General features: G+C 45.4%; 1 protein-coding gene across 2 annotated transcripts; it reads right to left on the minus strand.

The window, feature by feature from the left end:
• Positions 1-13,784: 13,784 nt before the first annotated feature.
• Positions 13,785-23,847, minus strand: LOC310688991 (F-box only protein 4-like). 2 transcript variants are annotated; one of them, XM_083466183.1, is made up of 7 exons: positions 23,082-23,847; positions 19,743-19,978; positions 19,074-19,294; positions 17,610-17,682; positions 16,964-17,133; positions 16,567-16,745; positions 13,785-15,196 (listed from the first exon to the last, which is right to left on the minus strand). In XM_083466183.1, the coding sequence occupies exons 1-7, from the start codon at positions 23,262-23,264 to the stop codon at positions 15,107-15,109; spliced, it is 1,152 nt and encodes a 383-aa protein (XP_083322309.1). In that variant the 5' UTR covers positions 23,265-23,847; the 3' UTR covers positions 13,785-15,106. The 2 variants fall into 2 exon arrangements, with proteins under 2 accessions (XP_083322309.1, XP_083322310.1); XM_083466184.1 differs by having other exon boundaries at positions 19,743-19,974; positions 23,082-23,833.
• Between the last annotated feature and the right edge of the window lie 239 nt (positions 23,848-24,086).

Below are 24,086 nucleotides of genomic sequence, written 5' to 3' on the forward strand. Positions count from 1 at the left end.
AAACATGTAATCTGTTGGCATTCTAACTTACCAACAGATTTTACAACATAAATAAGCTTGGGAAAACCCCTTGCGAGGCAACATTCATTTAGTTGTGCAGATTTTGTCTGGACAGAATTGCAACACTTTCCTCTGAACCAAATTCAGCCCTTTAAGCTCTGCCTGGTCCTAGTCTGCTGTATAATATATGCATGTTTACTTGAAAGCTAATCACACCAGGCAACATAGAAAGTCAGCCCCATTGTTTTCAGTAGATAGAAATGCATGGGATTGCAACCCCAGACCTTCCAAGTGTCCCTATTTTCCAGGGACAAACCTGGACTGACAGAAGCTGTCCTGGTTTCTGATTTGATCCTGGAATGCCCCACTTTTCCTTGTTGTTGTTTAGTCGTTTAGTCGTGTCCGACTCTTCGTGACCCCATGGACCAGAGCACGCCTGGCACTCCTGTCTTCTACTGCCTCCCGCAGGTTGGTCAAACTCATGCTGGTAGCTTCAAGAACACTGTCCAACCATCTCGTCCTCTGTCGTCCCCGGTTCTCCTTGTGCCCTCAATCTTTCCCAACATCAGGGTCTTTTCCATGAAGTCTTCTCTTCTCATGAGGTGGCCATTCTTAGGACATCCCTATTTTCATCAGAGAAATGTTGGAGGGTGTGGAGTTATGCAACACCCCCCCGAACCAAGGAGATAAGTAACTATACAACCATTAGAAAACATCTGAAGGCCCTTGAAAGTCCATCTAACTCCAAGTAACAGACATCACCACAGTTTTGGAGGGGGCAGGAATAGGAACATGTAATTCCATGACAACCATATGTCAGGAGTGCTCTGATGGTGTTTCCTGCTTGGCAGGGGGTTGGACTCGATGGCCCTTGTGGTCTCTTCCAACTCTATGATTCTATGATTAGTGGCATTTGGTAGGCAAACTAGTAAAACATTTATCTAGTCAGTTGTCGCTATAGCAATACAAAAATATTACTTTTGGACAGTGGCGTTCAATTTGGATTAAGCACACTAATAACAAAAGGAAGTGGATTCCCCCCCGCCATCAATACTCCCGAGCAATTACATCTCTGCTTTTATTGAACATCAATCTTCTCTTTCTCGTGCTGAGCGAAGGTAAACAAACCACTTCATTTTATTTTGTTCTTCCCAGTTAAATGGAAATGTGTTTACTTCCAAAAGGCTGAATTTAAGTAATTTGTGACTCCGGAACATTTTATTCCGAGTGTGATGGTGTCAAGCAGTCTCGGCATTCTAGACATTCCCCCCCCCCCAAAAAAAACACCCACACACCACTGAGTAAATAAATCATATATATAGACTAGTCCAATCCCAGCATTTCTCTCTCTCTCTCTCTCTCTCTTTCTCTCTCTCTCTCTCTCTCTCTCTCCCTCCTTCCTCCAAGAGGTGAACAAATACACTTTCTTACATATCAAAGACAAATGTCGCATAGTTAACGTTCAGGATTATTTCACTGTGGAGGAGCAAAGGTCATAGCAAGCCTCGAAAGAATTAAACAAAAGGGAATTAACACAGCACTAGTTTACAAGAAAGTTTAAACAAGAGGAATACACAGAAGGTTATCGTGCCTCAAAGCCCACTCCACCACAATTGAAAAAGGATGAAGAACGCAGCAGCAGCAGCAGCAAATCTAAATGAAAGCATCATTTAGCATGATTCTTTGTGTGTGTGTGCCATGTCCTAGACGCCATGGCAGCTTCAGCCTCCACAATAAAGTATTTGAGGGGGTTGCCCCCCCCCCGCAAAGTTGATGGGTGTTGCTATTCAAATGTTGTGCGTGCAGTGCATCATGTGATTGATTATGCGGGGCAGGACTTACCTAGGCCCTCCCCAACAATTTATTTAAGTTGGCACCCCGGTCTGCTTGCAAGGAAGATGCTCTACCGCTGAGCTATGTCCCTGCCAACCATTTTACGTAGGTCTCTCTGTGCTGAGGAAATACTTTGCCTTCTGAATTTGTGCTGTTGAAGGCACAGGAGCTGTGCCAAAGAAAAATCTCAAGCTGCTGCTTACCTTCCCCTCAATTTAAGAAACAGGTGGCAGATGGTGTGTGTGTGGCCACTTAAGACTGGGGACAAAATAGACCCTGAATCTCCATGTTTTCAGAAGCTCCGAAAAGAGGCTAACTACAGGTTATGTTAATGACAAGATTAGCAACCGCGTGAGTCCTAAAAAACAAAATACCAGGTGTGCAGGGGGCGAGGGGGCACCGCAGTGCAGAGGGATGGTTTTAGTCTTCTCTCAGCAGCCAAAATCTTGGTAAGAAACATAAAACACCCCCCCCCAACATTAGGGAAACAAACTCCCATTGTCGCTAAAGGGAGGGTTTTTACTTGATGGTAATTGCCACGTTGGGGTGGTGGTGGCAGGGGCGTATGAAGGAGGGCGGAGGGGGTGGGTCACTCCATGTACCACTTGGGGGGCTGTGACAAGATGGCTCGCTGCCTCCCCCCAGCTGTAGAGTGGCTGAGGGTGCGCATGCAGTCAGTATGGGCGCAGCTCGCATGGTGTCCATACAGGCTGCCACACGTGCACAGTAGGGCCATTAGCCCCGCCCCGGGTGCCGGAGAGGGTTCCTGCGCTACTGGGTGGTGGTAGTTACCACATTTACAGTTGGGAAAGGGAGGTTTAAACCAGTATGCTTTCCTTGCTGTTATTGATTAGGGTGATGGCTCTGTTGCCCTTCCCTCCAGCCAGAGGGCTATCAATCAGCCCAGGAATATGGGGAAGAGGCAGAGGAAAGAAGCATATGTTCTATTATTGGGGAGGCTTATGGTCTGTGGCCATCCAGGTGTTGTTGAGCTCCAACTACCATGCATAACAACTACCAGCATGGCCAATGGTCGGGGATGTCCACCCACATTTGGAGGGCCCGCCTATATGCTGATCAGACTTGCAGGTTAAACAGTATAGCACAGGCATAGGTAAACTTGGCCCTCCAGATGTTTTGGGACTACAACTCCCATCATCCCTAGCTAACAGGACCAGTGGTCATGGATGATGGGAGTTGTAGTCCCAAAACATCTGGAAGGCCGAGTTTGCCTATGCCTAGTATAGCAGATCCCTCCATGGAAGCCAGCGATGGGTGGCTCAAATGCAAAGATCTGAAGGGATTACTGGTCCTGCAATTTCATTTTCAATTTCCGCTGTTGATGAAGCATGCCAAGGACTATGGGTATGAAATCTGAGACAATGGCTAGACAATGCCTTCCTGGTTTCTAGCTTTTTGTTGTGCAGAGGTTTTTATACGGACAAATTTTCAGCAGCGGGAGACCCTTGTCCGCTGTCTGAAGAGAAACTGCTAAGGCACTTCAGGAACAAAGAAGTACTGGCAAAAAAATCCAAACGCTTCTGGTTGCCTGAGAATTGTACCTTGAGCTTATTCATTTAGACAAGGCTGTGGCTTAGATTTAATTTTGTATGAGAGGTTCAAGAACACTGTTTGTTGGTAACAGAGAAACTCCTCAAAGTCTCGACTATGTAATCAGTACAGTTACTGAAGCATTTTACACAACTGTTGATTCCCAAATGCCTGTGTGTCGATGATTTCCATTGTAATTAAATAATAGTGAGGTTGCTTTTTATTTTAAGGTGCTCCTATCCATTTACTTTTTATTTTTTATAATAATACTGGCTTTTATTCACTGGGGTGGTTGTGCTTCGTTTGAATGCCTCACAAATTCTTTGTCTTTCCTTTCAAAAGTACATATATTGACCTTGCTCTAGAGATAATTGCGCAGCACAGATTTTTACTGCTAGATCTCTACATCTTCTCCAGCTCCTCACACCTGTTGTCATATTGGGAGTTTAGGTTTCCCAGACTCTGAATAGATCATAACCCCATATTAGTGTTTCAACCTCACCCACTTTTGACAATAGCCCCACCCACCATTGGGAAAGAGCCTGTCCCCACAATAAATTGCCCTAAGGAAGGATTTCAATAGGTGCTGAAAAGACAAAAGAGACAGTGTCTATCCAGTATTTAAGGGTAGGGGATTCCAAAGGGTAGGTCCCACAAGACTAAATATCCAATTCCTATTTTGTGTGGAAAAGACCTCTTGGTAAGATGGTTTCTGCAGGAGGTCCTCACCTGCAGGACATAGGTAAGGTGATCTTTCAGGTATCCCATTCCAAATATGTATAGGGCTTTATACACCCAAACTAGCACCTGGTACCTAAATGGCAGTCAGTGCAGTTTTTCATGTTGGTACTATCCTACCCCAATGTGCCACCACATTTTGCACAAGTTGCAGCTTCCAGACCAGTCTCTATGGCAGACTGCATTGCAGCAATCCAGCCTGGAAGTTACCAGCACAGAAGCGGTCAGGATATCCTGGTTCAGAAACAGCTGTAGCTGTTGAACCAGCTGAAGCTGGTAGAAGGCACTCCACTCCTAGTTTCTGAGGTTGCCTGGGCATCTATCAACAAAGATGGGTCCCAGATCACCCCCTGCAACTACAAACCTTTGGATGGGTGCATGGGTACAGACTTGGGAACCATCCACCCACAGTGCCCCATCTTGCTGGGACTGAGTTTGTTGACTCTCTTCCAGCCCACCATGGAGTCCAGGCACTAGCCCAGGGCTTGTGCAACCTCTCCTGGTTCAGACATTACAGAGAAACAGAGCTGGATATCATCAGTGCACTGATGACACCTCACCACATCTCCTAATGACTGCTCCCAGAAACTTTAGATAGCTGTTAAACAGCATTGGGGACAAGATGGAACCCTGAGGCACCTCACAGGTTAGCACAGCCAGAGGGCTGAAAGACAAGAGCCCAATGCTATTCTCTGAAACCAACCTTGGAGACAGGCTTAGAGGAACTGTAGAACAGTACCTCCAATACCCATCCCACTAACTTGTTTTTATATATATAATTACATTTTCTGTTTTACAGTTTACATCCTTAAGATATCAGTGACTTTCCTTCTTTCCATGGTTCATTTTACATATAATAAATCCCTGCATACTTTACAGAAACTATATCATTCAGTATTCCATTATTACATCCATCATAACTTGTTTGCACTGTTGAATTTATCTTAATGCTGCCAGCATTTTCAGCTGTACACAGTTATTTCCCTTACATTCAATAACCGTTTTCCAATCCACTCTAAACGTATGTTCTTCTTGTTCTCTTATTCTATATGCTAAACCATCCCACTAATTTGGCTCAGAAGGATACCATGGTCATTAAGTGTCCACAGAGAGATCAAATAAGAATAACAGAATTGCACTTCTACTGACGAAAGCATTTATCATGAATGTACAACCCATTCAGAGGAACGGGGTGTGTGTGTGTGTGTGCAGTGTGTACACACACACACACACACACACACACACACACACACACACATTAAAAAGGACATCTAAAAGGGCCCTGTGTCTCACACTCATTCTCTAACACTCCAGTATTCAAACACACACCCTCCACTCTTAGCTTCTCCCTCCCCTGCTCTCCAGTGACTCCATTTCCCTCCCCCAAGTCTCTGATATAACTCACATTTTCCAGAACTTTTGATTTTACTTCTGTGAAGCAGGAAGGAGCCATGCTGTAAGGGGACCCAGCAACACACAAGTAATGTGTTAAAAGCCCCAACAGCTTGTGCATAGCTGTGACTATGAGCACCCACATACCTATAGCACTGTGTGTAAATCTGCTTATTTCCTGGTTCTCTGCAGACTTCGGAGAAATATCAGCTTGTTTACTTCATACTAGTCCCTGCTATATATTAGGTTTCTATATATGTCTGTGCACACGCACACACACATACATTCCCTGGAAATTATCACTTCCTGAAATGAGATGAGAGAATCACACCAACCATCAACCATAATTATGGAAACCAAATAATTCGTTTCCAGTGCAATTTACCATTTGCATTTGGTATGACTTTGTGTAGAGGCTGGTGCATGCCAGGTACGTTATGTGAGTGCTCTTACTGTCATTATACGCCTGGGTAATGATTTCCATGAACACAATTACCCAGTAGCTCGCTCAGGAATAGATGTGTTTTTTAAATTTAATGTCATCTTTCCTCTGCTATCTCATATAGGCAATATGTCGTTTAACCAGAAGAATTTAAGGGCAAGGGTGGCACAAAATCTGGTGCCCTCCCAACAAATATTTCTTATTGTCACAATAATTCCTTTTGGTACAGTTGCGTTTTCAGTTGCTCTTCCTAGTAAGTACCCAAATAAATATAAGTTTTAAAAATTATTATTATAATTTTGCGCCCCCTCAGCTTAGCACCCTCTGTAGGGGAACTGCCTGCAGCCCCCTAAATCCAGTGTTGCTGAAGGGCCTACTTACTCCTCAAAACATAAATCTGATTTACTAGTTCTGTGATAAATTATTTGGTCTAAATCTTGTAGCCTCACATGCCAGTTACAGGAGGTGGTGTTAAAATTTAGCATTGTGTTTATGCTGATACAGGACCCTCTTCATATGCACACCTAGTAAACATCTGTGTGTGTGATTTGGGAAACTGAGAGGAAGCTTCTTGATCTGCCACTTTTTTATACATTAACACCATTCGTTTAAACAGTGCTTTTTTCTGGGGGTACACAGGGGTATGCAAACCCCTAAACATTTTGTGAATCTAAGTTTGGCCTCATTGAGGGGCAGTATTTCAATATGAGTAGGAAAATGAGAGTACCCCTAAACACTTTTTCAGAAGAAAAAAGCACTGTGTTTAAAGCACTATGAAACCAATTTAAATAGTCATGGCTTCCCCCAAAGAATTCTGGGAGCTGTAGTTTCTTAAGGGCACTGAGAGTTGTTAGGAATTCGCTGTTCCCCTGGCAGAGCTACAATTCCCAGAGTTCCCTGTGAAGGAGAATCAGCTGTTAAACCACTCTGTAAATTGTTAACTCTGTGGTTGTCTGTATAGGAGCATCGCTATGTGATAATGTACTAAGGCAGTCTGAGAATTCAGGGTGCCCACTGCTAAGCTAACTTACTAATGGGCTTCCTGTTTCCGGTGCGCCAGGAATGGAGCCACTTCCAACACTGTACGAGAGAGAGAGACACACACACAGAGAGATAATCAGATAATTGTGCTGGTCCCGAGGGTTAACCGTGTGGTGAGGTCTGAGTCCAGTCCGAGGTCGAGGGTGCAGTATGGAGGCTGTCCTTCAAAGCTGAAGCAGAGTCCAAGGCGGGGAGTCGGGTGGGGTCAGGAACTCTGGCAAAAGAGCAGGACAGGGTGCCAGCAGGAACAGGCTACCAACAACGTTGCTCCTGCAACCTGGGACTGGGGCTGGCTGGCTTTTATCTGCCCCAAGGCATAGGGCAGCCCCGGTCCACAGGTGACTCGCCTCTCCTGGCCTGGAGGCGAGCACTCCTCCTGCGGGAACTTAGTTCCCTCCGCCTCTCTGCCCTGAGCCTCTGCAGCTCAGGAGAGGCTGGAGGGTTACTGGACCCAGAGGCAACCTCAGCTTCCCCTGACAGGGCTGAGAGTGGAGTACCTGCAGGCAATGGGTCCTCCATCACCTCAGGAGCCAGAGCAGACTCAGCTAGTGCCTGCACCTGAGGATCCAACTCAGGTGAGAACCCTTCAGGCTCAAGCCCCAGCCCCGGCTCAGCTGGTTCTGGAGGCGGGGACTCCTGTGCAGGCTGGGATTCCTCCACGTCCGAATCCCAGGCCATCACAATAATGATGGGGGGATTTCATTTTCTGGATTCCTCTTTGGTTGGAAGAGGAACCAGGCTTTCATCTGCAGTTTGCCTGGTGGTCTGGCACTCGCTTCCCCGTGGAATGTGAGGGCAGGCAAAGGCACCGGGTGCATGGAGCACTCCGGCTGCTGCGACCCTCGCCCCAATCCCGTTCCTGGAAGCACAGGTTAATTGGATTTTAATTGGAGCAAACTACAGGTGGGTGCCAGGGATGACGAGGTCAGAAACTGCAAAAACAACCTAGCTACAAGGATGTGAAAGGTTTGGACTGAGAGCGGATTTCATTCAGTGAAGAGATGCTGATGGGAAGGGAGCCCACAGTTTGCTTACTTAAGGTTTTTCTCTACATTTATGATATGGCAACACACACACCCTGAATGCAAGTTTTATTTTAAAATATCTGCACAAGAGAGGATGGAAGAAATTGGAATATAATATGGAATTTAACAGAATTGGAACTTCATGTTTGAGAGAAAGGAAACGAGAGGGAAGGGGGGAAGAAATGCTATGCTTTTAAAATATAGAGCAAAATCCTCCCTAACCTCCATTATCCTCAAAGGAATGTGTTTGAGATAAGGCTAAATGGCCATAAATCAGCGGCAGGGAGGAAGGGAGTCAACTAGCTGGGAGAATAGAAGTTTTTGGATTAACTATCTGCAGTCTGGATTCAGACCGTTCTTCCTAGAGAGCCAGTGTGGTGTAGTGGTTAAGAGCGGTAGTCACGTAATCTGGGAAACCGGGTTCGTGTCTCCGCTCCTCCACATGCAGCTGCTGGGTGACCTTGGGCCAGTCACACTTCTGTGAAGTCTCTCAGCCCCACTCACCTCACAGAGTGTTTGTTGTGGGGGAGGAAGGGAAAGGAGAATGTTAGCCGCTTTGAGACTCCTGAAGGGGAGTGAAAGGCGGGATATCAAATCCAAACTCTTCTTCTTCTTCTTCTTCCTAGGCTGGAAAAATGGCAAAGACAGCTTGTTTACTGGAAGCTGAATCACGTGACAAAGTGATGCTGTGACTTTTGGAAACTGTGAGATAACAGCTTCTCCTGAGACATGACAGGAACCATCAACAGTTGCAGGAATAAAGGATGCACCATATATGGATGGGAAAACACCATGGGGGAAATTGCCACAGAATAAGGATTATAGCTAAAGTTCCTCACTTGAAACTTTATAAATTACCTATTATGCCAACACAAATTGAAATCACAAGATTGTAGCTGTTATATAAGGGATCATTATATCTGAATAGAATGTAATGAAAATTATTAAAATTTTGGAACGCAGAAAAAATGTAGAAGAATGAACTCATCAACTCTAGCATGCAAGGGGGCCAGTTTAATTAAACTGTATAAATTTGACATTTGAATAATTGGCATTAATAATTGTATTAATTGGCTAGAATTGGTATTGTTACAATGGAATATTGAAAAATCAATTAAAAATACATATTTTTAAAAAGTTAACTTACTAATGTGTTGGGCCTGAGGGATGCACGAAACCACTTTAAAAAATCTGAAAGCACCCTGAGGAGAGCCAGCAGATAGATAGATAGATGATAGATATAGATTTCCTGTTTTACAGAAGTACGGTATGTGCAATGTCTCTTTTTCCGAGTTACATTTTCCACAGATCAGTTTCATTTGTTGAGACATTAGTGTTACATTAGGAAGAAAAGGGGGAAAGAGGTGGAGGGGGGAATGGTGAGTGGGGTGGGGTCGGGTATCAATGCTTCTATTCTTCTACTTAGTGTATGTGTTGGGTTTTGTGTCAGCGTCGCTTGTGCGGGTTCTCTTTAATATTTGCTTGCATTCCTTTGGTGCTGAGAGAGGTTGGGGTTGGCCTAGGGCAGTGATGGCCAAACTTGGCCCTCTAGCTGTTTTGGGACTACAGTTCCCATCATCCCTGACCACTGGTCCTGTTAGCTAGGGATGATGGGAGTTGTAGTCCCAAAACAGCTGGAGGCCAAGTTTGACCATCACTGCCCTAAGGTGTGGTTGGTGGTCTTTGATTGGCTGTAGTGAAATTTGTTTTCATGTGTGAGTGGTGTGTGTGTGTGTGCTTGGATCAGGTTAGGCAGATTGATTCAAATGCTGTTGGTGGGTCTTTGTTGTCTTGTTGGGCTATGTATTGAATTGAACTACTTTATTGTCACTTGTACAACTTGTATACAGTGAGATTACATGAGCCCCCACTCAGCTCTCTTAGTCTTAATTCCCCTTGTTTACTGACGCACACCCACCAAACCCGAAAGTCAGTTGCCCTGTTGTTATCTTTTCATTCAGCAGCCTAACAGTCCACGGATAGAAGCTGTTCTTTACCCTGTTGGTGTGACTAATCATGCTTCTATATCTTCTGCCCGAGGGCAGGAGATCAAGAAAGTGCCGGCCAGGGTGTGAATCATCCCTGAGAATTTTCCTCACTCTACTGAGGCAACGTTCTTCCGTGATGTCATCCAGCGGATTCACGGGACAGCCAATAATATCTTGTGCTGTATTCACCACCCTCTGTAGGCACTTCCTATCAGTTGATGTCAAACCAGCGTAGCACACCATGATGCAGAATGAAAGGACACTTTCTATTGTGGACTGGTAGAAGGAGATCATCAAATGTTGATTGACGTCGTTCTTTCGCAATACTCTGAGGAGATGGAGTGTCTGTTGGGCTTTCTTAACCACCTGGATTGTATTGATTTTCCAAGTCAGTCAAAAGGGATCTAAAATTAGACTTTTGGTTTTTACGGAACAAGCCTGCTCAACTTTCTCTACTCTGCCCCTATTCCAAGTGCACTTTCTGTTTCTTCTTGGTTGCCGTTTCCTCAATCTTTCTTCTCTGTAGGGAACTCCACGTTACATTCAGTGAGGGAACAATCTAAGTACCGGTACCTATGTACACAGCTGAGCAGTACAGTCATACCTTGGTTTTCGAACAGCTGAGTTCTCAAACGTTTTGGCTATTCCAGTTTGCAAACTATTTTTGGAAGCCGAATGTCCAATGGGGCTTCCGCTTCCTGCCACCAACCAGAAGCCGCACTTTGGTTTCCAAATGTTTTGGAAGTCGAACTCATAGTTATGCACAAGGTCAATGAGTCTACAGTATCCCCATACGCACACACAACAGCTGAGCTACGCTAGGGCTGCCAAACGCCCCAGATGTATACAGGATTCGACCCTCGAATTCTCAGCAATCGGCAAAACATCTGGGAAAACCCGGACGAATGGCAATTCATTCCAAAATTGTTGTTTTTGCAGAAAAAGTGCTTTGAAACCGCCCTCCCAAAAAGCTCAACAACTCTTTCACACATTCACACCCGAATGCAAAATGCAGGTAGATAAAAAGGAGCTAGATTTTTTTCTAAATTCTGTTCTTCACTCCAGTGTAACATAGGTGACACCTGGTGGCTGGGAAGGAGGTGCAATAGTTTGAACACTTGTTTGCAGGTAAAGCCTGAACTGCATAGTAGACATACTTCTGAGTAAACATAGATTACTCTGTTGTATAGTGGAGTTTCGTTTGGAAGCCCCTAAAATATCAGGAGCCAACTCCGCAACAACTTAGGAGCAGGGCTTTCCATGCGGCAGGGCTGGTTCCAGGAGACAGCATCCCTGCTGAGACACAGTAAAAAACGTAAAGGGACCCCTGACCATTAGGTCCAGTCGTGACTGACTCTGGGGTTGTGGCGCTCATCTCACTTTATTGGCCAATGGAGCCGGCGTACAGCTTCCGGGTCATGTGGCCAGCATGACTAAGCCGCTTCTGGTGAACCAGAGCAGCACACGGAAACGCTGTTTACTTTCCCGCCGGAGCAGTACCTATTTATCTACTTGCACTTTGATGTGCTTTTGAACTGCTAGGTTGGCAGGAGCAGGAACCGAGCAATGGGGTCGCGGGGATTCGAACTGCCAACCTTCTGATCGGCAAGTCCTAGGCTCTGTGGTTTAACCCACAGCGCCACCCACAGTTTGTACTTTTGAGACACAACTGAAGACATATTTGTTTCGACAGGTTTTTCCAGCTGGCCCAAAAGGTGTTCATTCTGTATAGTTTAAAAACCTAGCTTTATTTATCTTTTTGGTACATTGCTTTTTTTACATAAGTCACCTTAGCCTTGAGGGGAAGGCGATTCATACATTTTTATTTATTTAACAAAACATAATAATATAATTTGACCGTAGCAAAACCTTCAGGCAGTTTAAAAGAAATATTAGAATAATCAATTTAAAATCATTTAAAGACAATTAGCAGTAAATTAAAACACGTCTGTATCGACAACTGTTACAACTCCCCCCCCCCCCTTCCCGTGTCCTGCTTTTTCTATTGCCCTCCACTAGTGAGGTGTACATTTATTTTTTTACATTTATACCCCATCTTTCCGCCAAGATGCTCAAGGTGGTGTCCATGCCTCCGCCAATCTCACTACAGTCTTACACGGTAGGTTAAGGTGAGAGACAGCCACTGGCCCAAGTGAGCCTCATGTCCAAGGTGGGATTCGAACTCTCACCTCCCAGGTCCTAGTCCACCAGCCACTATTCCACACTGGCTCCAACGTCTGCAGGAAGACTTCCTACTTCAGGGGAATGGGCATAGCAATGCAAGGCGGTGGTGGAACTTAGCTATATATATGTATTAAGCTATAGATTATACTGTAAGCATGTGCTCAAAAGGAAGCAGCTGGTGAATTTGGGACCTTTTAGTCAGTAAGAAAGGCAAGTAAGAGTGGGCACACATGGCGTGGAAGAAGAAAATGGATGAAGGTTGTTTGTTCTTCCTCTTTCATAATACCAGAACTTCGGGATCGCCAATGCAGGCACATTTAGGGCAAAAGAAAGCCCTTATTGATGCAATGCAGAGTTAAAACTATGGAATACTACAAGAGGTAGTAATGGCCAGCATGCCTTTGAAAAAAGGTTAAGACCAAGGTTTCCCAAACTCGAGTCTCCCACTGTTTGGGGACTACAATTCCCATCATCCCCAAGCACTCGTCCTGCTGGCTAGGGATGATGGGAGTTGTAGTCTAAAAAAACAGCTGGAGACCTAAGCTTGGGAAACCCTGATTTATACAAATTCATGGAGGATAAGGTTATTGATCACTGCTAGCCACGATGGCGATGTTTTCCCGCCACTGCTGGAGGCAGTATTAACTACAGCTAACGTTTGGAGGTCCATTTTGAGTTCTTCTCCTTTGTTTTCCTGTATCCGGTGCTATGCCCCCCCTTGTTCTGGTTTTCATTTAACAACTGACAACTTATCACAGTAAACACACATCACTGTGAGAAACAGTAGGCGCACATGAAGAACTTTATCCACCCAAAGACATGGTGAAATTCTCTTTGCCCCAAGTAGGCATGCAGTAATGCATATTAATCCAGAATGCGGCAGCTAGACTGGTGACTGGGAGTGGCCGCCGGGACCACATAACACCGGTTCTGAGAGATCTGCATTGGCTCCCAGTACGTTTCCGAGCACAATTCAAAGTGTTGGTGCTGACCTTTAAAGCCCTAAACGGCCTCGGTCCTGTATACCTGAAGAAGCGTCTCCACCCCCATCGTTCTGCCCGGACACTGAGATCCAGCGCCGAGGGCCTTCTGGCGGTTCCCTCATTGCGAGAAGTGAGGCTACACGGAACCAGACAGAGGACTTTCTCGGTAGTGGCGCCCGCCCTGTGGAACGCCCTCCCATCAGATGTCAAAGAGATAAATAATTACCTGACATTCAGAAGACATCTTAAGGCAGCCCTGTTCAGGGAAGTTTTTAATATGTAACGCTGTACTGTTTTTAACACTGATTGGGAGCCCCCCAGAGTGGCTGGGGAAACTCAGCCAGATGGGTGGGGTATAAATAATAAATAATAATTATTATTATTATTATTATTATTATTATTATTATTATTATATGCGATTGAATGTGTTTGTAAAAAGAAAACCTTTTCTACAGTCGACCAAACTCAATGACCTTCAAAATACCCCCTCTGTATAAGCGAACATTTAGTAGGGCATTCAACCTCATAGCTTCATATGGCCAAGGAAAAAACCTCCATAGTATTTTTTTCTTCCTGCAATGTTCCAACAAAAGGAGTAACTAGAAAGTGCTGTGACATCGTTTTATTTGTTCTCTTTCACCAATGCCCCCCCTTTTTTCCTCCTGATAAAACAATATATGTAGTTTCCAGTAGAACTGGGTTCAGAAAGACATTGCATTGTATTTCAAGTTATTGTGTTTGGTTCATTCCAGAAGAGGTAAGGTTTGAATGGTTGTTCCCAATGAATTTGACCAGAGCAAGTTTCTTTGTTAAGATGTTTTAAGTGGTTTCCTGAGACATATGGTAAGAGAGAGAGAGAGAGAGAGAGTTTTTGTATGGGTTTTAGATTGACCCCTTTTGTATGGGTTTTAGTTTGAAATCATTTTCAGAAACATGTTGGGCATTAACAACAAACTTGGGTGGGGGCACATGGCCAACTCCAGGGCTGAACTGATACTACCCTTGCTGGTACCTTTCCCGGGAAAACCAGAGGCTCACTATGTCAGATTCCTACTGGAAGACCGGACAAATGCTAGAACGTTATCTAGTGGCAAAGTTTTTATCGGTGCTTGCAAGAATAAATGAGCCCTATATTCTAAACAAAATGCTTGTTTAACCTGGAGGTAGGCTGTATGAATTGTGTATTGATTTGTATGATTTGTTGGGTCTCTGGACCATAATAAAGATTGAATGATTGATTGACATGGCCAACTTTTCTCTTATGTGCACTTGATAAAATGGTCATTCATATTCTCCACTCCAAGAAATGTCCATCAGTTACCCGTCTATTGCACTGTTGCAGAGATTCCACTAAATGTGTGCATTATGGTCCAGAATTACCTGATTAAAAGCTTGCGTTGGATACTGTCAGCACCATAAACAGCCTACACAACTAGAATCCAGCAAGCCTGGCATCACCACATGGCATCTTTGGGCAGCTGCCAGTCCCGTCCCCCCAGTTACTTTTTAAATAAATAAATCTGGTGATCAGGACTGAGTGCCTACCATCGTAATTCACTGGTGCTGCCCCAGAGCAATGTTACATTGAAGTCATTGTGGGAAATTTAAATGGCAGTAGCCTGGCACCTCTCAGAGATTTACTACTGGATAAACATGCCAATGGGGAGGGACGCTAGCATAAGAGGAGTGCCACCACTATGCCAATACCCCCCCCCCCAAGATACAATCCCTCCCTTTTCCGTTTTATCCAGTCTGCATTTTAAATAGCAACAGGTTTAGGACAATGCTGGTCCATGTTATGCACAAAAATCTCTTCTCAGCTCATGTCAAATTAAGGAGAAATTGTGCCCACCTCAAGTCTTGCTTGTAAATAAGGCATTTGTTTTCTTTTTATTTTAAATCACACTGGCATTTGTAAGCATGCCTAATTTACTGGGCATTTTTACATTCGGTTTGTTCCAGTAGCCACTGAATTCCATCTACCAGTCCATCCAACGTGGAAACTTCAGTATCCTGAACCTGTAAAAGCCAAGAAAGAAGCAAATGTCAGTATCTTACACAAAGCTAAGGTGCTTGAGGTTTCAGCTTGATCGGCATGGAGCTGAAAGAAGAGTTTGGATTTGATATCCCGCTTTATCACTACCCGAAGGAGTTTCAAAGCGGCTAACATTCTCCTTTCCCTTCCTCCCCCACAACAAACACTCTGTGAGGTGAGTGGGGCTGAGAGACTTCAGAGAAGTGTGACTAGCCCAAGGCCACCCAGCAGCTGCATGTAGAGGAGCGGGGAAGCGAACCCAGTTCACCAGATTACGAGTCCACCGCTCTTAACCACTACACCACACTGGCCTGCTTTCTGCAGGCATTGCCTCTGTGAGCGAACTTCCTGTGGAATGAACTGTTTTACACCATTTATCTGGCAGGCATTGACTCCACCAGTCTCCAGCTAAAGCCTGCATTCCCTTCGCAATGCACAACTCGCGATGCACCTTAAGGCTGCCAATCGGCAGCTGCATCTCTGCCTGCCCCACACCTGGTATCACATATGACATGTGGGCAGGTGAGAATAGTGCAGGGAAAATACCCTTGTGGGCTAAATCTGGCCTACAGGCTGCTATAGACATACAGTCGTACCTTGGAAATCGAATGGAATCCGTTCCAGAAGACCGTTCGACTTTAAAAACGTTCAGAAAACAAAGCATGGCTTCTGATTGGCTGCAGGAAGCTCCTGCAGCCAAGTAGATGCTGCGGAAGCCCTGTCGGACCTTTGGGTTCCAAAAGAACGTTTGCAAACCAGAACACTCACTTCCGGGTTTGCGGCATTCAGGAGCCAAAACGTCCGAGAACCAGGGTGTTCAGAATCCAAGATACAACTGTACAGTGGTACCTCAGGTTAAGAACTTAATTCGTTCTGGAGGTCCATTCTTAACCTGAGGTACCACTTTAGCTAATGGGGCCTCCTGCTGCCGCTGCGCCGCCACTGCACAATTTCTGTTCTCATGCTGAAGCAAAATTCTTAACCCGAGGTACTATTTCTTGGTTAGCGGAGTCTGTAACCTGAAGCGTATGTAACCTGAAGCGTCTGTAACCCAAGGTACCACTGTAATCCTTTGTTTAAAAAGAAAAAAAGCCATCCTAGGTACAGGCCAGTTCTGTAACCTACAGTTAAATTCTATACAGATCTACTCAGAAGTCAGTCACATTGGGTTTAACAGGGATTACTCCCATATAACTGAGAATAGATTGGCAGCCTCAATTTACACCAAGTGGAGTAATAGTGCTTCCAGAACCTATTGTCAATCTGTTTCATAATTCCAAAAGTGGAATGCAGGCTGGGGCAGACACTTAAACAAAACAAACAAGAGCAAAATAATAATAATAATAAATGCTACCATCCATGGCCGCGGGCCAAGCAGGTTCAGCTGCAGCTGATGCGCCATGTAAACACAAGGAATCCTTTCTATCTCAGCACAGGAAACGCAGGACAGGACAAGCAGAGGTCTATCTGTAGGGCCAAGGACTGGGTCAAGCATTGCTGCCAGCCAGTCAAATTCAAGTTGACGGTTGTTTCCTGCAAAAAGAGAATGAGGAAGATAAAGGCTTTGCCGCCCTCTGCCAGCTATGTTGCCATCATTCAGAAGCCCTTACGTTTATTTAGTTTGTAAAGGTTTTCATTGGTATAAAGCATATACGCACAACTAATTATACAGAATACAACAGATCCCCCAACAGATTGGGTGGTATAACATAATTATTCCTTTTTGACCCACACAGAGCAAAGCTCCTTACTTTTATCAACCTCGGCATCTGCAGCATAGATGAACCCATCGATTTGTCTGCACATGTTTTTAACGGGCTCGATCAGATTGTAATGCGTTTTCCCATCAATACTGGACTCCGTAGAGAACATCTTGTTGACAGGATCAGTGTCCTCTTCCTTCGCTCTGAGTCTTTCCTTGCTGGAAAGAGAGGAGAGAAACCAGTTTCTTCAGATACTATGCACGAAGGAAGGAAGGGAGGAACTGCGCAGAACTGAAGTTGCTAAGGACTAGTGCCTTAAGAAAGAACAGTGTAGTCTTTTGTACACATCTAGGCCAGGCAGTCCAAGCAGACGAACAATTCACAGGTCTACTCTGGCTCTTGGGGATTGAAGTTTCCACATTCCTGCTGAGTGAACAGAGCAAATGAGGCCATGTCCCAGATTGTGGCCAAAGGTTTCCTTGGAATAAACTTGCACAGAATAAGCACTTCTTGAAATGGGCTTGCTCTCCTCTTGAGACAATCCAATTAGTGTTTGAAAATTCCTGTGTGAATCTACACGATGATAGAATCTAGAATTTTCTTCTTTTGGGACAATCCTATCGCTGTTGGAATACCGTTGCTCAAGAAGAAAAAAGCAAGCAAGCGAAAAACAGCACCTTGGATAACAACTTACCTAGTTTTTGTATACAATGTCAGAATGGTGAATTTCTGGCCATTCAAACGAAATGTGACCCCTGATCCTATCCCTGTGTGAAACAAAGAAAGAAGAAATGAAAGGCAAAGAATTTGAGAGCTGGTAGCTTTTCAGAAGATCATATATGAATAATAATAATAATAATAATAATAATAATAATAATTTTATTATTTGAATCCTGTCCATCTGACTGGGTTGCACTCTGGTCAGGCAGCTTCCAATAAGTATAAAAGCATAATAAAACATCAAACATTAAAAATGGCCCCATACAGGGCTGCCTTCAGATGTATTCTAAAAGTTGTATGGTTATTTCCTTGACATCTGAAGGGAGGGCATTCCACTACCAAGAAGGCCCTCTGCCCGGTTCCTTCAGAGACAGCCTAGTGTGTCATTTGAAAGCATGAGGTTTAAATTCCCCAGATATAATAGATTGGCACTGATATTAGGCAAACTGAAGCAGCTGCTGTTTTAAGTGTCACGGGCAACAGTGTGGGTTTTTTTGTTTTGTTTTTAAATTGTGAAATAAATTATTTAGGCTCTGCTTCAGAGAGGGACAGAAGGGCTTATGTGAATTTCCCAATTCAGGTGCCAAAATAACTTGACCAACCTTGGCTTTGGGCATGTGGACAAATAGGCCAACTTGATCCTCTACTCCTTTGTCCTGTCAAATCCAGTTAAGTCCAGTCGTGGCCGACTCTGGGGTTGCGGCGCTCATCTTGCTTTACTGGCCGAGGGAGCCGGCGTACAGCTTCCAGGTCATGTGGCCAGCATGACTAAGCAGCTTCTGGCGAACCAGAGCAGCACACGGAAACGCTGTTTACCTTCCCACTGGAGTGGTACCTATTTATCTACTTGCACTTTGACGTGCTTTCAAACTGCTAGGTTGGCAGGAGCAGGGACCGAGCAACAGGAGCTCACCCCGTTGCGGGGATTCGAACTGCCAACCTTCTGATCGGCAAGTCCTAGACTCTGTGGTTTAACCCACAGCGCCACCCGCATCCCCTTGTCAAATCTTAGTCCTCCATTAATTCACAGAACCACCAACCTGGCCAGCATGCTTTAGGAGAGACAATGGGTCAGTGGCAAGGCACAATACTTGGCACCTTCTGTCAGACCCGCCCAAGACATGACGCTCCCTGAGACATCAAGACAACCCACTGGGCCATCAGCTGAATATTACTTTTTCAAAGGGTAGCTTGGGGCCTACAGGGGGCAGGCTGCATAACACACACACAAACATCCAATCACTACCTCCCCACCAGCATTTGCCACCTGAAGCCTCTGCCTCTCTCTGCCTAATGGTAGAGCTGGTCCCACTCTGCCTCCAGCTGAACCGCGTTCTGTAGCAGGGTCAGAAAACATCCCACACAGTATAAGAAGGCTTCAAATGTTCACCATGGCCATTTTCATTTGCTTGTTTAAAAGAAAAGAAAATGACATTACCGTGCATTTGTCTAGAAGGTCTACCGGCCAGCGGCAAAATATGTGGGCTCGCCATCATTCTGTTCACCAAAGCTTCGTCCAGGTTTTCCAAGCCCGGCCCAAACATTGCAAAGCGAGGCTCTGCCTGCGTGACCAGCGACTGCAGAAAGGAAGTGACGGATCCGTAATAGGGCCGGCTGGCTTTCGGACATCTTTTACGCCTGGAGTAACACTTCTTGTACCTGTGTAAAAATTAAAAAGCAACAACCCACCCCATAATAATGAAAACTGAGTGCCAAATCTTAGGAGGAGTAAGGCAAGACTCAGCATGAGTTGAAGGGCCCCACACAAGAAAATGCTCAGTGCTGAGAACTCAGAGAGCCCAACAGATTTTAATGATATACGAATGGGCAAGTATATAATTGATGCCAAGAGTTAAAGAATGTTTACAAAAAGAGGAGTAATTTTAGAATCAGGCTTTAGCATGAAATTGTACCTTTAAATTACTTGTTACTGAAGAGTAGTCCATTAACTTATGCTATCATAAATCCCTTTCCTTTTTTTGTTTATATATATTTGTGTGTGTGTGTGTGTGTGTGTGTATAAAAAAAATATGGCGGCATTCAGCACAATCCTTCATATGTCTATAAAGATGTACATTACCTATATGGAATTTGAGAGGATACTTACGCAGCCATGTAGTCACATGAGGCACTATTATGAAGTTCAAAAATGGATTTATTAAATATGTTTGCATCAGGGACTGACTCCCAATCAATAGAATGACAGGAAGGAAGATCGCGGATGAGAAAATAGCGCCATAGCAAGGGATCCTGGATTGTTAGCTTCCAGTAGTGGTTGGTGCTTCCCAAATTACTCAGATCTTTGGGTGTGAGGAAGGACATAATGTATAACTTCACATCTATCTGGAAAATAAAATTTAAATATTTATTCATAAATCATTTAGGAAACATAAAAACTTAACAGTAGTCCCTGACAAAACTTCCTCTTCACGTATACAAGAATGCATATATTTCTAAAAAAGATTTACTACAAAATATATGCTAACGGTATCGGAACCAGGCAGATCTACACCATGCATATAGAAGCCACGAATTCCCTGAAAGAATCTTGGGAATGGTAGTTTTCCCCTTTTGTTGTTGTTGTTTAGTTGTTTAGTCGTGTCCGACTCTTCGTGACCCCATGGAGCAGAGCACGCCAGGCACTCCTGTCTTCCACTGCCTCCCGCAGTTTGGTCAGACTCATGTTTGTGCCTTCGAGAACACTGTCCAACCATCTCGTCCTCTGTCGTCCCCTTCTCCTTGTGCCCTCCATCTTTCCCAACATCAGGGTCTTTTCCAGGGAGTCTTCTCTTCTCATGAGGTGGCCAAAGTACTGGAGCCTCAGCTTCAGGATCTGTCCTTCCAGTGACCACTCAGGGCTGATTTCTTTAAGAATGGATGCATTTGATCTTCTTGCAGTCCATGGGACTCTCAAGAGTCTCCTCCAGCACCATAATTCAAAAGCATCCATTCTGCGGCGATCAGCCTTCTTTATGGTCCAGCTCTCACTTCCATACATCACTACTGGGAAAACCATGGCTTTAACTATACGGACCTTTGTTGGCAAGGTGATGTCTCTGCTTTTTAAGATGCTGTCTAGCTTTGCCATCGCCTTTCTCCCAAGGAGCAGGCGTCTTTTAATTTCGTGACTGCTGTCACCATCTGCAGTGATCATGGAGCCCAAGAAAGTAAAATCTCTCACTGCCTCCATTTCTTCCCCTTCTATTTGCCAGGAGGTGATGGGCCCAGTGGCCATGATCTCTCCTCTTTCACCCTCATTAAAAGGTTCTTTAATTCCTCTTCACTTTCTGCCATTTTCCCCTTACAGAGCTATAACTCCCAGCACCCTGAACAAACCAGAGTTCCCAGGATTCTTTGGGGGAAGTCATATGCTTTAAATTTATGGTGTGAATATGCCCAGCAATGGACCTCCAAATAAAAATAATAATGGTATAATAATATATACAAATAATCCCCTGATCTACCTAATACAGTGGTACCTCAGGTTGCATACGCTTCAGGTTACAGACTCCACTAACCCAGAAATAGTGCTTCAGGTTAAGAACTTTGCTTCAGGATGAGAACAGAAATCATGCTCTGGCGGCGAGGCGACAGCAGGAGACCCCATTAGCTAAAGTGATGCTTCAGGTTAAGAACAGTTTCAGGTTAAGAACAGACCTCCGGAATGAATTAAGTACTTAACCCGAGGTACCACTGCAATGTCTCATAACAGCCAGACATCTTTAATCACTGGATCCAGCAAGTATTAGAATTTAAGCAAGGCTAGGGGTGCTAAACAGGGTGCCAGACATTTAATCCTTGAGTCCAGCAAGCGTGAAAAACACATCAAGCCAAATAATTGCCTGGGTGATGGACCATCAAGAGAGCAAAGGAAAGGGGTCTCTATGCAAGATGCCAAATGGGTGGGGCCCCTCCTCCAGCTCTCAGATAAGAACAAAATTTGAGAGCACCTTTCGCTGTGATTCGACCTAGAGGAAAAAGCTGCAGCCTGGAAAGGCAGAAGAAAACCCACAGAAGATTTTTGCTGCAATCCAAGGCTGTGGTTATGGGGAAAACAAGACCCTTTTGTTCTGTGAACCCCGCCATCGTAGGCTCAGGTTGTATATATATGTAAATAAACCAGATATCATAAGGCCACCACAATCTCAGCTGTGCCTCATTCCCAAAAGGAAATTCCCTGGTTGAAAAGGCACTGGGACCCCCGGAGTCTCACAGCCCTCAAAAACTGGAGTGGCACGCAGCAAAAGATTGTTACAAAAGTTGGGTGCCACTCCCACTCTCTGCATGATTCCAGGGGGTTCCAGGCACTCACCCAGGGCCTGTGTTCCCTTGGAGAATTGAAGTCATGGCCAAGATTGTTGTAGCTTTGAAAAATATGGTTTATTTACCTGTTTACACCTGCAAGTGCGCATGGAAGGAGTCCAAATCTTACAGCATGGTCATTTCAAGAGGGGCTTGTTCCCCAAGCCATGGAGTCCAAGGCATTTATCCTAATTCTGCTGTTCCTAACAACTAAGCCTCCTTTATTCAGTTGCATTCTAATGGCCAGCTATTTTGGTGCTTTGAAGTACTAACGGTTAATCTCTCTCCCGCCAGGTGTCACCTAACAAAGGGGTTCCCCTTACTTCATCAGCACCTGTAGATTGACTGGGATTAAAGACTGGTACACACTTAGGACATTTACCCAGGTTTACTCTGGGTACGCGGGTGGTGCTGTGGGTTAAACCACAGAGCCTAAGACTTGCCGATAGAAGGTTGGTGGTTCGAATCCCTGCGATGGGGTGAGCTCCCGTTGCTCGGTCCCTGCTCCTGCCAACCTAGCAGTTCAAAAGCACGTTAAAGTGCAAGTAGATAAATAGGTACCGCTCCAGCGGGAAGGTAAACGGCGTTTCCATGCGGTGCTCTGGTTCGCCAGAAGTGGCTTAGTCATGCTGGCCACATGACCCAGAAGCTGTACGCTGACTCTCTCGGCCAATAAAGCAAGATGAGGGTCACGACTGGACCTAATGGTCAGGGGTCCCTTTACCTTTACCTCTTCACATGCTAATTGCTGATGCTCATAAGTCCACAGATTCCAATACTCTTGGATCCTGATGACATTCTCAAGATCCAGTCATTGCACATAAACACCTCAACCTCCTTGCATAACTCCCTTTCTAATACATAGAGATTGTCTTATAACATATCCCAGTTATAACACAGAAATTTTACTTAAAAACTAATATTCACTAAACCTAAACATTTAGCACCACGGATCTTTATATTATTAAAATAAAAATTGGAAAGTGCAACTGCCTGACGTCAAAGGGGCGGGGCCGTGAAGGGACCAATGGGAAGCCGAGCGAACAGGAAGCTCCAACGGGGAACTTTTGGCAACACTGCTGGAAACGGCGGCCGTTCGCCTCGCTAGGATGCGCTAGGCGGGTCGGAGCGGCGTTGCGCTTACCGGCAGGGCCTCCAAGGCGCTGGGCGTCGTCTGCTTCTTCTCCTCCTCTTCCCCAGAGCGATCGTCGCTCTCCGGGAGCCTCCCCGGCTGCTGTTGCTGCTGCCCCCACTTGCCGCGCAGGACGCGCAGGCTGCTTCGCAGGAGCGTCTCCAAGCTCTGCCACTCCCTGCCGCCCTGCGCCATCGCTCCGGGGCGCACCGGCAACCCTCCCCGTCTCTTACTTAGCTACGATTCAGTACCCCTGGCACTGCAGCAGCTGGAATCCTGCGCCCCTTGGCGTCAGAGCCCGGATCCCACCAGGAGGTGGGTCTATGGAGGAGGAAAGTGGCGTCCGCGCAAAGGCGAAGTGCGAGGTGGCTCCCGGCGGCCGCTGCTTGCGCGCAAGTAAAGTCTGGCGAAGAAGCCGCGCCCCCCACCGGGATTCCACCTCCGGTTTGTTCCGGAGGCGTGGGAGGCACTCGGGCCACCTCCCCTCCAGTCCTGCTGGCAACTGCGCGCTGCTGCTCCGGATTCGTGGCCAGCGCCACATAGTCCTGGGTTAGCGCGCGAGCATCGCAAAAGCCAAACCCCCACGATTAAGCATTCGCAGCCGCGTGGAAGTTCCAGAAGTCGTGGTGCAATAAAAATACGCTCCAAAGTACGCATGAATAGTAGTCAGGGGTGATGGGAGTTGTAGTCAGTAACATCCGCTGGTTGGCTACAGTGGACATGGAGCAAGCTTGTTTTCTGCTGCTCTACCAATGGCTTAAAGTTGCAAGAAAAGAGTTCGCTCAATCGGCAGAGCATGAGACTCAAGTCTCAGAAATGTGGTTTCAAGCTCCACGTTGGGCAGAAAATTAATTCCAGGGGGTTGGACTGGTTCACCAGTATTCTATGACATGGCAGGAGTCACCAACACTTCCACAACTCCATTCCATTCATTATCTCCCATCTGTTTCAAACACATTAACCCATCCCATCCTCCCAGCTTTCCCCCCTTCCATTTTTTGCCTCCCCCCATCAGCT

This window comes from Podarcis liolepis (assembly GCF_965112155.1).
Source record: "Podarcis liolepis genome assembly, chromosome: 11".
In the NCBI taxonomy this organism is placed as follows: Eukaryota; Metazoa; Chordata; class Lepidosauria; order Squamata; family Lacertidae; genus Podarcis; species Podarcis liolepis.

What these genes read in the sequence shown, in the direction of transcription:
- LOC310688991 (XM_083466183.1), bottom strand. Translation starts at nt 23,264, where the DNA reads ATGGCGCAGGGCGGCAGGGAGTGGCAGAGCTTGGAGACGCTCCTGCGA. An exon ending in GCGCCTTGGAGGCCCTGCCG is followed by an intron (nt 19,979 to 23,081) that starts GTAAGCGCAACG and finishes TTTATTTTCCAG; the next exon opens with ATAGATGTGAAGTTATACAT. An exon ending in ACCTTCTAGACAAATGCACG is followed by an intron (nt 17,683 to 19,073) that starts GTAATGTCATTT and finishes TGTTTCACACAG; the next exon opens with GGATAGGATCAGGGGTCACA.